The sequence below is a fragment of the Mirounga leonina genome, unplaced genomic scaffold (genome assembly GCF_011800145.1).
Source record: "Mirounga leonina isolate KUSES-001 unplaced genomic scaffold, KU_Mleo_1.0 Mir_224, whole genome shotgun sequence".
NCBI classification, from domain to species: Eukaryota; Metazoa; Chordata; class Mammalia; order Carnivora; family Phocidae; genus Mirounga; species Mirounga leonina.
Genome location: NW_023270615.1, coordinates 10,391,790 through 10,406,406, shown reverse-complemented (window position 1 = coordinate 10,406,406; position 14,617 = coordinate 10,391,790). Strand labels below are relative to the sequence as shown.

The 14,617-nt window shown below is 42.9% G+C and overlaps 1 protein-coding gene across 1 annotated transcript in view; it reads left to right on the top strand.

Annotated features, from left to right (window-relative positions):
* The window catches only part of PGM5 (phosphoglucomutase 5), a 196,160-nt gene that overhangs the window by 145,133 nt on the left and 36,410 nt on the right, over positions 1 to 14,617 (top strand). Inside the window, exon 10 of the mRNA XM_035029099.1 lies at positions 13,655 to 13,789. Within this exon, the coding sequence (XP_034884990.1) occupies positions 13,655 to 13,789 (135 nt within the window). The remainder of the gene's footprint in view (positions 1 to 13,654; positions 13,790 to 14,617) is intronic.

The window sequence follows — 14,617 nt, the reverse complement described above, 5'->3', positions numbered from 1 at the left end:
GCTCTTTCCACAGTTTGGCGATTGTGAAAAATCCCCAGATTCTTATCTTCTGGTACACTCTTCACCAAGAACAGACAACAAAATACATCAGAAGCTGTAGGATTCCAGGGACTAGATGTAATGGCAGTTACTGATCTTTTTATTTTGACTAATATTTTACATATAGTCTTTCTCTTGGGGTCCCTGACTTGTAGATGTTCTAAAGCCCGGAGCCCTCCTATTACTTTCTTCGTATTCTCCCTCTGGTCTGCTGAGTTTCATGGTGGTCTTTCACCTCAGTCAGAATGTCATTAGTCTTTCATTCTAGAAAGCCTTCCATGGCTGGACAAATTGATGACTGCTTTACTTTGGGAAGGTGTAGGGTAGTTGATATAAGACTGGTTAAGAAGTTTGAAGAGCCAGGGCGTGCCTGGGTGGCTCAGTTGGTTAAGCATCTGCCTTTGGCTCAGGTCATGATCCCAGGGTCCTGGGATTGAGCCCTGCGTCGGGAGTCTGCTTCTCCCTCTGCCTGCCTGCTTGTGCTCTTTCTCTCTCTCTCTCAAATAATAAATAATCTTTTTTAAAAAGTTAAAAAAAAAAGAAGTTTGAAGACTCAGAAGCACATCCTCTCCCTGCCCCACTTACCAGTTATTTGACTTCAGGAAAGATGCCTGATTTCCTTGAGCCACAGTTCCTCCCTCATTTGTAGCACATCTATCTCACAGAGCTGTTTTAGAAAGGCAATGAAATAAAAGACACAAAAGCTCCCAGCGATCCTTTACACAGGGAGTACACACTACGTTTTTGGTAGTTGCATTTTGTTTCCCACGAGGATGCTTTTTTGTAGATGAGATTGAATCCTTTCCAAAATAACACTAGTGAATTTCGGAGATGTGAAGTCGGGAGCTCAGCACGTGGCATCTCAGAGCCTCGATGCCGCAGATGAATCTTTTTCAACTCTGTACCATATTCCTACTTCCATTTTGTAAAGGAACATCAGAACAAACATTTTGTAAATCCAAGGCTCATAAAATATGTGCTTTCTAAATTATTCTTGGGAGGTTTTTGTTCCCTGGTGGGGAAGGCTTGAAAACCATTCCTTGAAAAGATTATCTAGTCAGTGCTGGGTTCTGGACTCTGTCTGCTCCTGAGAAGCTTATCTGTTGAGCTAATTTGTTTTGTTGTTAAATCCACTAATACTCTACCTTGTTTCTTCCCCAATGCACTCACCATTCGTATCCTTTTTTTCTTGGCTCTTTTAACAGTTCACATCAGGCTAACTCCACAGCTAGATCTCAAGTTCAGACATCTATTTATTCCACGTCCCCTCCCCTGCAACCCTCAATATTGGTTTCCATTTTTACTCTGGAACTTATTATTTTTTCTTTCCATACCCTTTCATATTAGCTCACATGTGGCCATAAATAGTAAATGCTATCAGGAGCTGCTCTGGGGAGTTTCTTTAGCAACAAAGGAAGATTGTTGTTCATTTTCCCAGATTCTAAGACCCAAGTGACAGTTTATTAGCTGGTGGTCCTGAGTCACCCTGGAGCTTCTCCGCTGCTCTGGGTTTGGCTCACTGAGGATTTGGGGAGGCAGTTAACACTCAGCGGCATCCTCATTGTCAGCGAGTCATGTATGGTTCTTGCAATTGGTCCTGTTGGCACAGAGGGAGAGTTCCTGCATTGTGGGGCTGTTGGTAAACTTCCACCACCGAGGCCCACATCTCAGCACCCCCTGAGAAGTCAGAAGTCATCAGCACTTGGTTCCAGGGATGGTTGAGTCTGGGCACACTTCATGTGACATTGTTGCAAAGCAAGCACCATCTATCTACTCCTAAAAGACATATTTGAATTTAAATGAACATGTATTATTTTTAAATAGCCATAAAGCACTTTGGCACATTCATTCAATAGATATTTCTGGAGAACCCACTAAATGCATAGTAATTGGTTTTTGTCATGGGGCATTATGGGGTTTTTTTGTTTGTTTGTTTTAGAGAGGGAGAAGGGGAGCTGAGGGGCAGAGAGAGAGAGAATCTTAAGCCTAGCATGGAGCCCAATGTGGGGCTCGATCTCATGACCGTGAAATCATGACCTGAGCTGAACTCATGAATTGGACACTTAACTGACTGAGCCACCCAGGCACCCCTGGAGCAGTTTTTTTAATATAAATGTATAACAGCTTTATCGAGATATCATTCTCACACCATCCAATTTACCCATGTCAGGTATAGAATTCAGTGGTTTGTAGTATATTTATACAATTGTACCATCATTACCACAATCAGTTGTAAAACATTTTTGTCACCCCCAAAAGCAACTTGTACTTGTGAGCTATAATCTCCATTTCCAACCCTGGCAATCCCTGACCTACCTTCTGTCTCTCTGGATTTGCCTATTCTGGATATTTCACATAAATGGGACCATACACTATGTCGTCTTTTGTGACTGGCTTCTTTCACTAAGCAGAGTGTTTCTAGGGTTCATCAATGTGGTACCATGTATCAGTATTTCATTCTTTCTTATTGGCAAATAATGTCCCATTGTGTGGATAGACCACATGTTGTTTGTCCATTCTTCAGCTGATGGACATTTGGGCTGTTTCCACTTTTTTTTTTTTTTAAGATGCATTTATCTTAGAGAAAGAGAGCATCCACAAGTGGGGGTAGGGACAAAGGGAGAGGGAGAGAGATAATCCTGAAGCAGGCTCCCCACTGAGCATGGAACCCTACACGGGGCTCCATCCCAGGACCCTGAGATCATGACCTGAGTGGAAACCAAGAGTTGGCCGCTTAACTGACTGAGCCACCCAGGCGCCCCGAGCTGTTTCCACTCTTTGACTATTATGAATAGTGCTGCTGTGAATATTCATGTAAAGCTTTTGTGCAAACATAGAGTTTCTGTTATTGTGGCTGTGTAGCTAGGAGTGGAATTGCTAGGTCAAATGGCGACTCTAGGTCTAACCTTCCAAGAAACAGCCGTATGGTCTTCAAAAGCAATTGTACTGCTTTCCGTCCCCCCCAGCAGTATGTGAGGTTCCAATTTCTGTATGCTTTTGCCAACCTTTGTTATTATCTGTCTTTTTGGTTAGAGACTACTGTAATTTAAAATAATCTACTAAATTATATATTATTTTAAAATTAAGGTGGAAGAGACTTGACCTATAAGGACAAACAAAGTATGCCTTGCCTAGCAAAACCCGAAGGAAACATTATAATGCAGCATCTCTGTTTGCTGTGGGAAGCTGATTGCTACGGCTTCTCCAGTGTTGTATTGTGTTGGAGTCAAGCAGACATAGATTTGAGGGTTGGCTTTGTCACTGGCTTGATTGGTGACTTTGGGCATATTACTTAATTCCTCTTTTGTCAACTTGTTGGGGTGGGCAGATGGCATGTTGTTAATAATTATCATATAGGGTTATAGAGAAGGTGTGAGGAGAAAGTCCTATAAAGCCCCAGGCACAGTGGCTGGTATCCATTTGATATTCAAGAAATACCAGTTGCTTCCACCTTGCCAGAATCCTCAACTTGACTGCATATCAGTTTGAGGAAAGGGTGTGAGTGGCGTTCAAGTGTACAGCCTTGAGATCAGCAAGTCTTGGGTTTGAATCAGCTCTGCCGTCTCCTTGCTGGGCGATCTTAGGAAGTTACTCAACCTCCCTGTGCCTTTCCTTATCTGTGAAAATAGGAATAATCATTGTGGCTACTGCATGCAGCCCTTGGGAGAATCTGATAATACATATGAAGTCCTGATACGTAATAACCACTAATAAATGGTTAACTAAAAGAAGTTGTGTTAAAAGAGCATCCTTGGGAAAGAAGGATTTTGATATTTAATGAGTCATATATGATGAGAAAAGCAGGGAAAACAACACTGAACAGAATACAACTTTGCAGGGTGTCATGTGAAGACATGGGAAGGCCTCTTCAGTTTCTGAGTCATCTATGAATTGATTCAAAGTCACATTTCTCTGCCTTCCCTAAGTCCGCCCCTCCCTCATCTCCTCCATCCCACTTGGTGCAGAAAGAAAAAGGTTTTTTTTAAGGCAGCTCAGTCTCCTTTTTGTCCTTGATTTGGGGTTAGAGTCAGGAAAGGGACTATGGAAAAAAAAGCAGTTTCACATATATCTCTAGAGATAAAGAAATGCTCCTCCATCCAAAATGAAATTAAAATCCTGTTCTAGTGACAAGCCCTGCCCCCTATCTACTTCACTGCTGTGGAAATGTTCAGCAAAGTCTGTCCTGCCTGTGAGACCCTGTGGGGGTCATTTAAGGAGCAAGAAGGAAACTCCTGAAGTATTAAACCCCTGACTTGAATTCCCAGGGACCCCACTGGCTTCCCGTGGCCTATCCAGGTCTCATGGAACTTACTATGGCTGCCTCCAAGTGGCTGATATTTTTGTGATGTTGAGTGCCAAGAGGAAAGCTGATGTGTGTCCTCCATTAAGCGGGACCCACGAGGAACTCTGATTTAGAAATAACAATTTAATGAGGTATGGTTCCATCTGCAGCTCATCCTCTCTTGTCCCATAAGGGTATGTCACTGTTTATTTTTAGGTAAAATCTAGTCACACGAATGAATGATAATGGATTCTTCAAATATGAGTGGGAAAGATAAACCAGTAGCTCCTATGAGGGCAGGAGCAGTTTGACCCAGTTGCCAACTAATTCAAGGGGCATTAAATTTACAAGGCACTAATGCCTTGTAAAGAGATGGGAAAGATGAGGGAAAGGTAGGTAGCTCCTTAAGGCTTGACGGGTGGCCCACTCTTTCCTCAAGGATGAGGTCCTTGTACAAACATCAAGATTTCCCATAGTGCCAGGCACTCTCTCTCTTCCTTAACGATCAACAACCCAAGGAATATCATCAGCACCACATTACCTCTTACCATTATCCTCCCCATCTCCTCCTTGTAGCTGAAATCTCCCGGAGTCCCCACTCAGTGCTTCATGGTTATGAGACTCTTCCAGCTCTGACAGAAGGAATCCTCCAATCCTGGTGGTGTGAAAAATGGACAATATGACAGATGGTGCCAGCATCAGTTGATGGCATATTACTACTAGGGTGGGCATCGATCCAGAACCATGACCTGTATTTTGAAAATTAGCTTTGAAGAGAGAAACCTTGATACCAGGAGCAAAATGTAAGGAACTGAGTCTCTCCTCATCCGTCCCATGCCTGTATTTCTATTTAAGAAGATCAAAATGAAATTCCACCAGTGCTGAAGTCATTTGCCGGTAACAGTTCAGCTGATATTAAAAAACCTGATGTAAATAAAAGCATACCAGTTAGCTGATGTGGAAAACCAAATCCAATTTGATTATGTCAGGCTAACGCTCAGCTTATTAATACCTCTTCAAGTCATGCAGGCTGTGTGGAAACATTTTGATGTTGTCCTCAACCTGGAAAAAAGAACCATTTGAAATTAGTTCAGAGAAAAAGCACACTTTGAAGACTGATTGCAAAGTCAATTCGCTTTTAGAGTTGTTATTTTAACATGCAGGAAGGTGTCTGCATTTTTTAATTTCAATATTTAGAAATAATGAAGCAAGTAAATTGGCAATCTTGAAATCAAATTTTGGCCTGGCCTTTGGTGCTTTAGTGTATATTGCAGTGCTATTACCCTTGGTCAGCAGAGAGAGAGAAACTTATCATGGCCTCGTTTCTGGGGGCATCATAGGAAGACAACTGATTGGTGTTAGCTGGAGACTCTAGGGGCCAAGGACTGAGTTCTCTATTTAGAGTTAGCTGGTCAACCTTCAACTTTCATCACATTCTAATCAATGAACCAAGTGAGAGACTGTTGTGAACAACTTATCTCTGTACTATGTCACTTGCTGGAGTGTGGTTTGTGCATCCCAAAGTGGAATTAAAAAAATCATCTCGGGCGCCTGGGTGGCTCAGTTGGTTAAGCGTCTGCCTTCAGCTCAGGTCATGATCTCGGGGTCCTGGGATCGAGTCCTGCATCGGGCTCCCTGCTCAGTGGGGAGCCTGCTTCTCCCTCTCCCTCTGCTGCTCTCCCCTGCTCATGCTCTCTCTCTCTCTCTCTCTCTCTCGCAAAAATTAAAAAAAAAAATCATCTCAGTCATGCTGATTATCCCACCTATGGAGTTTAGTTGAATATGCAAGTTAGTACTTACAAATAGCCCTCCTCTGTTGAGTGACAGAAATGTTTAGGTAGTGAGGTGTTGTCATTACATGTATACTGTGATAAAATCTGGGTGAGAAAATCCTTTTTCTGTTGCAGGTTGTGATGTTGAAAAAAAAATCCTCATAATAAATATATATTCCTTTAGTATTGTATTTAGTACAATACAGTGAAGATAGTGGAAGTGTGATTCCTTCATGCCTTCATCCATTCACTGAATATTAACCAAACACCTACTATATGCCAGTCGGCTTGCTGGGCACTGAGGACACACCAGCATACAGAACAGTCTAGCAGGGAAGACAAACTGACATTAAACTTGTAATCACTATAGAGTTTATTGAACAGTATTACAGAGAAAGAACTTATTTGGGAGTGCATAGCACCTCAAGTAGGGCTCTGAGGAGGTGATGTTTAAGCTGTGCCCTGAAGAATGAGTGGGAACTGGCCCAGGGTAAACCATCTTGTCAGACTAAAGGCCTTTCTTTAATCTAATGTAGCTAAACCATTGTTTGGCTTTCCAGATAAAGAACTGGGATTTCCTATAGGCAATAGTGTTCTCACCGGGATGTTAAAATACTTAGAATTCTCTACTTCGGTGTTCATTCTACAACATTGCAGTTGTGCTAAATAAATACAACTGGGCCTTTTGGTAGGACACCTTGAAAACCATGTATTAGCGGCAGCTGGGTGGCTCAGTCAGTTAAGCATCTGACTATTAATTTCAGTTCAGGTTATGATCTCAGGGTCCTGGGATCAAGCCCCGCGTCAGGCTCTGCACTCGATGGGGAGTCTGTGTGGATTCTCTTTCTCTCTTAAATAAATAAATAAATACATCTTTTAAAAAAAGAAAACCATGTATTAAAATTTTTTTTTAATAATAGCTACTTTTCCTGTGATTTTGTCTATTTGTCTTCCAAAGACCAAACACATACTCATTGCTTCTTAAGGACATATTGGCTGATTAGGAAATAAGGAGAGGGAGACAGTGTTTCTAATTAGTTAGGAAGTTCTTACTCCTTTGCTTCTCGTTCATTGGAGTTTTGTTATGATGAAGCACCTTCCCCTGTCATAAGTTGATTACTTTGGGACTATCTTCCAAAATGCTGGTAGTTGAATCCTGCTAAGATGTGTGACAAGAATCTGAGCATTCTGGAATAAATGACATCATAGTTACTTCCTACCGAACTACTAATTCTGTGTGTAGTCAGGAGGGTGACTGTCACCAGGAAACATAAATATTAAAGGAAAAATCCGTGGACTATCACAGGAACTGAGGGAGGAAGCTACCCCTGTTGTCTGGGTAAAGTATGTCTGATTCCAAAATATCCCAGAACTGGGGCTGGTGTTGAGTGAACAGGGATCAGCAGCCATTTTGGCCAAAGACGAAGGGAAATGGAACATGTGTGACCTAGTTCCATTGTTCCAAATTTGATAGTTGGAATGGATAATTTTTAAGTCTTCTCTCTCCACGCAGTGCTCTCATCACCTAATGTGGTTTTTGCTGGGCGGGTGTTTTAAAAGAGCACTTAGGAAGTCATTTGGCCTTGATTTCCCCCAAATAATTATTTGCAATTATTGGTCTCCAAGAGAGCTGGGTTGGTGGTGAATAGTCAGTGCACTGCACAAAGACTCCTGGCCTCATGGGGGAGGAGCAGGTGAAGTCCAGGCCAGCCCAGAGGAAAGATACTTTTCTCTAATTTGTTTTCCTGTTTGTAATCTCTGTGAGGGCACAGTATGGACTAGCTGCTGCCCTGCTCAACCCCTTTTGAACTCATGCTTGCAGCTAGCTCTATGACTTCAACAAAGAAAAATGGGTAATTCTAGTTCATTTTTTTCATGGAGAGAGTGCTCTGTCCAATCCAAATCTTCTGCTTTGGAAGCTGCATGCTTTCTTCTACAAAATATAGTTCAGATGTTACACAGCAGTATTTTCACCTTGAAATTCTCCAGATAAATCTTTGGGATCTCCCAGGGGAGATAACATGTGAGTTAAGCTTAAGAGTCTCCCACGCCGGTCTTGTCTCCAGGTTCACGTGCCTGGTGTGGCCAGCTAACAGTATATGTGACATTGTACTAGCTTTCAGGGCCATGTGCTGTGTTCCCCTGGAACTCATCTTACGTCCGTATTTGACTGGGTCGGATGCTGCCAAATAACTCTTGGTAATGTACAGTTCCTCCTTCCCCGCCTGGCTGCAACATGTCCTATAGTCTCCAAACAAACATCTGGCAGCTCTGTGTGTATTTAGCAACTTGCAGATTTCCCTGCATTGATTTACACAAGGGTTTAAAAAAAAACAAAACCCAACACTTATTTATGCAACATTTATCAGATACCTGCTCTATGTAAGGCTCTGTGCTTGTTTGGGGGACCATAGAAAACATATGAGATAGTGTTCAAATATGTCACGAGAAGCGTTGTGTGACTCTCAGCAGTCTCATATGGTTCAACCTAAAAGTATAAGCCTGGGGTCAGAAGACCTAAAGTTCTGGCTCCTCTCTTGACCAGTTTTTAACTTCCCCTTTCTTTCCAGTGAAGGGAGGAAGTGGCCTGGATGATTCTGAGGTCCTTCCTTCAGGACCCTAATGGTCTAAATAGATCAACTTAGAACGGACATTTTATGGTCCAAGAAGCCAGTTCAGTGGGAGGGATGGAGAAGATAAATGGTAACAGATCCGTGAGTTTAGTAGTGATTTCAGAGAACATGGCATAGTCCTTAAAATAAAATTAATCTTAATTCTGCCTAATTTAAAAATAAATGTGCCATAAACCATCACTATTCAAGCTTTATTTGGCAATCTTCTGCAAAATCTGGAAGGCTGGATGACTAAGAGCATAGTATCATTTTCATTAAAAGCTTAACATAAGAATGGTATTTATAGACTGATTTATAATTTTCAAAGCACTCTTCACATATATTCTCTGATCTGATGTGACTTGCTCAAGACCACCAGCTGATAAGCTGAGCCAGAATTCCAGCCCTTTATCATTTCCAAACTGACTCTCCATGAGCAGCCAACCAGAGAGGGGCAAATGTGGGGAGAAAAACAAAAGCTCTAGTGATACATGGAAGCACATTGGAGGATTTGGGGGTGGAGAAACCTGCAAGAAAGCATGGCCCTTTAACAGTGCTGGGACAAAGCTAGGGTGGGCAAAACCCTCCTCTTGTCACTGAGGCATACAACTACAGGCATTCAATGGGAAGAAAATGCTAGGCTGGCACTGACAGTGCCCCTTTGGTACCCCGCTCCATAATTAGCATGATCTTAGCATGGAAGACAGCATCTCTTCCCCTTCTTTGAGTTTGTGGCTATTATGTTATCCTGGACATTCTGGCCTCTGTTGTTGCTATAACTACAGAGGTGACATGGATTCCTTCACTGTTGCTTGAGGAATCCCCGAGGAGATTGTGCTAAAAGTTCTTAGTGTCAGATGGCTCAAGGGGAGATTCTTGTAATGGTCCTGCTATTGGCAAGGCATTAGGAGGAGGCTTTCAGGACACAGCCGCAAGATGTTTTATTAGCACTCTCTCACCATGTTGTGGTCCTCCTGAGATTCCAGTCCTGTGGGAGTATACGGGTGAAACCTGAGATCTTAAAGGGATCTTCCTTAAGACTGACATGTGCTATAGCCAGTCACTTGATCGGTGAGGCAGGTGACCCAGACAAAAGTGGCTACTACTGGGCTGTCCTCGTTTGGCTACACAGTAGGATCACCTGGAGAGCTTTTGCAAGCCCAGTGCCCAAGTCATAACCTATTCAAATTAAATTACAGTGTCTGGGGTAAGAGCCAGATAGCAATATTTTTGAAAGAACCCAGCCGATTCCAGTATGCAGCAAATTTTGCAGCCCATGGGCTTATGATTTGTCTAACATCACACAAGTGGGGACAGGAACCTATCACGGTTCAGCTCCATTGTTTTTAGCCAAAACGGACGCTTGCCTTAAAAATGAAGGATGAGTAGATACAGCATCACTCACGACTACCCTTCAAGGTAAATATGTTTACCCCAGTTCCCTGATGGAGAACCTAAGTGTTTTAATTTGTCCTGTGAGCCCTCCTTAAGCGTGGAAGGAGGCACTCCTGTGGTGCTCACTCCAGTTCTCAAACATGCAGCGACATTCACTGAAGTGTTTGCAAAGGGCCTACTGTGTGCCAGCCATTGTCCTGGGCTTTGGGGATAAATGGTGACCAAGGGACATAAGGCTTTGCCCTACCAGAGCTTATAAGCTTTATGAAGGACCCAAAGACCTATTTCAGCAATTCCAGCACTTTAGGGTTAAGGCTGAGATGGGAACTTGTTTTATTCATTTTTAGCTGGGCCTTGTTTCTTCAGGAGGATTTGTGGCAGCAAAAACATGCATAATGAAGTTGTTAGGATATAAATAAGAAACAGAAATCAAGACTGGGGAAAAACATAAATAAGAGTAGAGTCAAGAACAGAAGAAAAATTCATAGCTATGCAAATCATAAGGATCTGCTTGGGCTGAACCTCAAATTTGGCATTAAGTGTTCTGGCAGCCATATTGAAAAGGGAACTATGGTTAGTTATTATTGTTAGAGAGACAAAAAAATACCAGTTCCTCAGGGAAGGAGAGGCTTTCTAACACTTGGCTCTTAAGGAGATGTCTCATGTGGAATTTTGTACAGTCTCCAAGAGTATTCCTAGAGTGACTGCAAAAGTGGGTTTTATAAGGCAGTACCCTGTAGACCCTGCAAGGAAAGGGAGGATATGAAACAAAAATGCAATTTAATAAACCCATTCTTGTCATGAGTAGTCAGTCAGAAGTAAGTCGATTCAGGTCACATATACGTCCATATGAGTCTATGGCTAGAATACCTGGGGAAGTGCATGGATTGGACACCCTTCATAATTTTTCTTTCTTGGGATTTTGATAAGGCACATAGATAAAATATTTTTCTGGGGTAGAGTTGAAGACTAAGTATTCCGTGTTGTGGATAATGTAAGGGTTTATACCAGGGGATAGCAAACATTTTCTGTAAAAGATAGTAAATATTTTAGCTGCTATGGCCCAGATAGTGTCTGTCATATAGATTCAACTCTGCAGTTATGACACAAAAGCAGCCCTAGAGGATACATAAGGCAATGGGGCTGGCTGGGTTCCCATGAAACCTTGATTAATACAAATAGCTGGCCAGTCGAATTTGGCTGACAAACTATATTGCCAACCCCTCGTTTAATCTGAAAATTTTAAAAAGCAAAACGTATGATTGGTATGCTTTTGTTGGAATTACAGAACATTTAGAACCTTGGCAAGTCTTGCTCAGTGGTGACTCTGGCCTTGTAATTTAATTGAAAGTAGGTGATGATGCATGCGGGAGCGAACATGGCTCGTGTTCTGGGTACACATTCATTAAGTTCATTGAAAGAACATGCAGACACCAAAGCAAGCCATTACATCTTTGCACACCATAGTGACACTCAGTGGACAGGGAACTGGGGTTAATGCAGCACAGAACTGGACTGGGTCTAGAATTTTTGTCCTGCTATGTGGAGGAGAACTGTGGTATTTCTCACTTGGAGGTCTCATAAAGCAACAGGGGTTCTCTGGTAAGATCTCATGGCTGGTTCCTTAGAAAAGAGAGAGGTTGGACCATCAGCAGGATCTCATGCATGCCTTTATCGTCTTTTCAAGCGCAAAATTTACTCCAGGCTACCAGATGTAGATTCTAACCAGCTTTCTAGAAGTACAGCCAAAGATATGGTGACCCACAAGGGAAAAAAAAATAACGTAATTTCACTATAAAAAAGCTTAGTTGTAAGTTGATAATACATGTTGATGGTTTGTTATGGCCTGAGTTCTTAAATACTTCGCACTGGCTGCATACGAATCTGGGGTTCTTAATTAATTAGTGGTTAATTACATTCATGGTGTAATGGGAGCTACAGGAAAGGGTTGAGTTTGGGTGGTCTTCGGAAGGGGTGGCCTCACGTGGTCTGGAATCTACAAGAACAGGTGGCTTAGGGCTTCGGCCTTAAATATTGCTTCCACCAACTTCTGCATAACCCGTAGTCGTGAGCGACCAATTACCTACTCATGTGTCCCATAGGTGGTGACAAGGGGAGTGCAACTTATAAAGAAATAACAGCTTCAGAAGAGTTGTAAAAACATGACCGTTGGATGCAGTTATGAAACTTCTGTAGCCTCATCGTGTGAACATAATTTGGTCTAGCACACTTCCTGGGTAGTAGGGAATCGGGGCATATACTCCATTCGGAATGTCCTAACTATTCACTCATCCAGCAGCAGAAGGTTCTTATTAGGAAAACGGTTGCCGCTCCTTGTAATATGGTTGCAATGACTAGTCCAGGCTTATGGAGAGCAAGGACTGTGTCTTTCTCTTCATATCCTCAGGGCTTAGCCCAGGACCTGATCCCCAGGGGCTACTCTAAAATATTTGCCCAGCGAATGAATTCTGGTTAGTATCATCCTATTGGCAGAGCTAGTATCAGAGAGAGGTGAGTTCTGTTACACAAATCGTGGCAGATACTGAATCGCTCCAGAAGAGACTAAGGCTGTTGTTTTGGGATTGGAACAAAATATGCCTACAAAACTTAAAAAGCAGAAAACCATTCAGATAGAATATAGTGGCCCCCACCCCACCCCAGCAGATATGGGGGTGGGGTAAGGGATTGGCAGTCAGATTTATATGGCAGGTATATTTTTAATCATGGCTTATTCTTAACAACCATGATTTAAGGCCAGACGAGTTTCAAGGGCAAATTTCTTAGGGAAAATGTCTGATGTCAAAGTTGCCTGGGACTTCTTTTTCAGAAATAACAAATGACCAGACTAATTATTTTGTTTCCTCTACTTCTTTCCTCTGGCCCCTGCCAATATGCTTATTTATACCAAGGGCTTTATCAGTTGTCTTAAGAAAACAAATTTCCTTCAACAAACGTTACAATATAATCTGATGGTCCTATTTTTCAAATGTCCCTGCCACTAATGAAAACAGATGCACAGAGAACGGAGGCCTTCTGAGCCAAAAACACATTAATACTGCTATGGCTCTGCCCCCCACCACCCTGGTGGCCAGGTGGGAGAGTAAGAGAGAAGGACAGAGCCGAGGGGATGAGATTGTATGCAGGAAGCCCAGAACCCAGCTGAGGCTCCAGACCTGAGCATGTCATTGTAGGCTTTGGTTGCTACAAGGGAATGTGGGCATGAGGAAAGAATCAAGAGAGATGAACTTGAAGCAAAGCCTAGTATCACGTGGGGGTAAGCTTAACACAGGCAGTTTGCTTTACTGTAATAGAGAAATTGCCTACTCCCACGGCATCCGGCAGGTTTCTAAGGGACCAACTTTGGACCCAGGGACATTAAGTATCATCCCTCCGCCTCTCTCTGGCTCCCACATCTCCCAACCAAAGGAACTTGAGCATCTGTTCATAGTTTTGCCCTGAAGTCTCCCCCAGCGTTAACCACACGTGGGTATTAATTGTTACTACCTGTGTATCCCCTTGATTCACTGATCCATTCTGGATGTTCTTGGTCTCAGGGCCTGAGGATCATTTTCTCAGATGCATCACGGCTCATCTTCCGGCTCAGTTCCTCCAGCAGCGTGCGGGCCACCGTCAGACTGTACGCTGAGAGCTACGAGAGGGACCCCAGCGGTCATGACCAGGAGCCCCAGGTACGCTCAGCACCATGTGTCTCATCGTTCCTGGAAAATTTAGGGAGCCCTTGTGGGCCTTTAGTGGGGGTGATTTTACTTTCTGGAATCTAAGTTCCATATTGATAGATGCAGCTGAAGGACAAGCTTACAGTAACTGGAGACAAAATTTCACTCACTCATGACAGTGTTTGGAACAGAAAATTTGGGCTCTAGCCTCTATGATGAGTTTAGACCAGCATTTCCCAAGTGACTTGCCTTTCTTGATTGTTCTGCAGTTTGTTGAATTGGGGTGACCTCAAGAAAAATGACCTTGTATAGATAGAGAAATGTTTAGTTAGAGTCAAGCTGGTCCAACTCCTCAGAGCCTCGACTGTGCGCATGTAAATAATGAATCTCCAGGTGTTTGGCGAACTCTGGGTTGGATCGTGACCTTGAGGTGCGAGTGTAGATGCTACGCAGGCCCTCCTGTCTGAGGTTGCTGCAGAGCCCAATTTCTCTTAAGAAGAGGGCCGAGGGCTGGTCTGCATTTAAAGTTAAGGGAGGCGAAGCTAGATCAGCCAAGGCTGGGCCACCCTGTGTTTGGCAAAGCCCCTTCATGTTGTCAACAATAGGGCTAATGAAGAACTCAGAAAAAATTACAAAGAGCCCAATCGTAAGCATCCCCACTCTTACATTCATTAAAGCTGCAGGCAACATTAATTAATAGCAGAAAGGACCCACCATAACGTTGGATATTTCCAGCTACACTGCGGGCCTTCCCTTGCCCCCTTGGTCTCTACTTCACCCTGGGTTGTTTGTTTTTTTTTTTAATACTTTATTTATTTATTTGAGAGAGAGAATGAGATA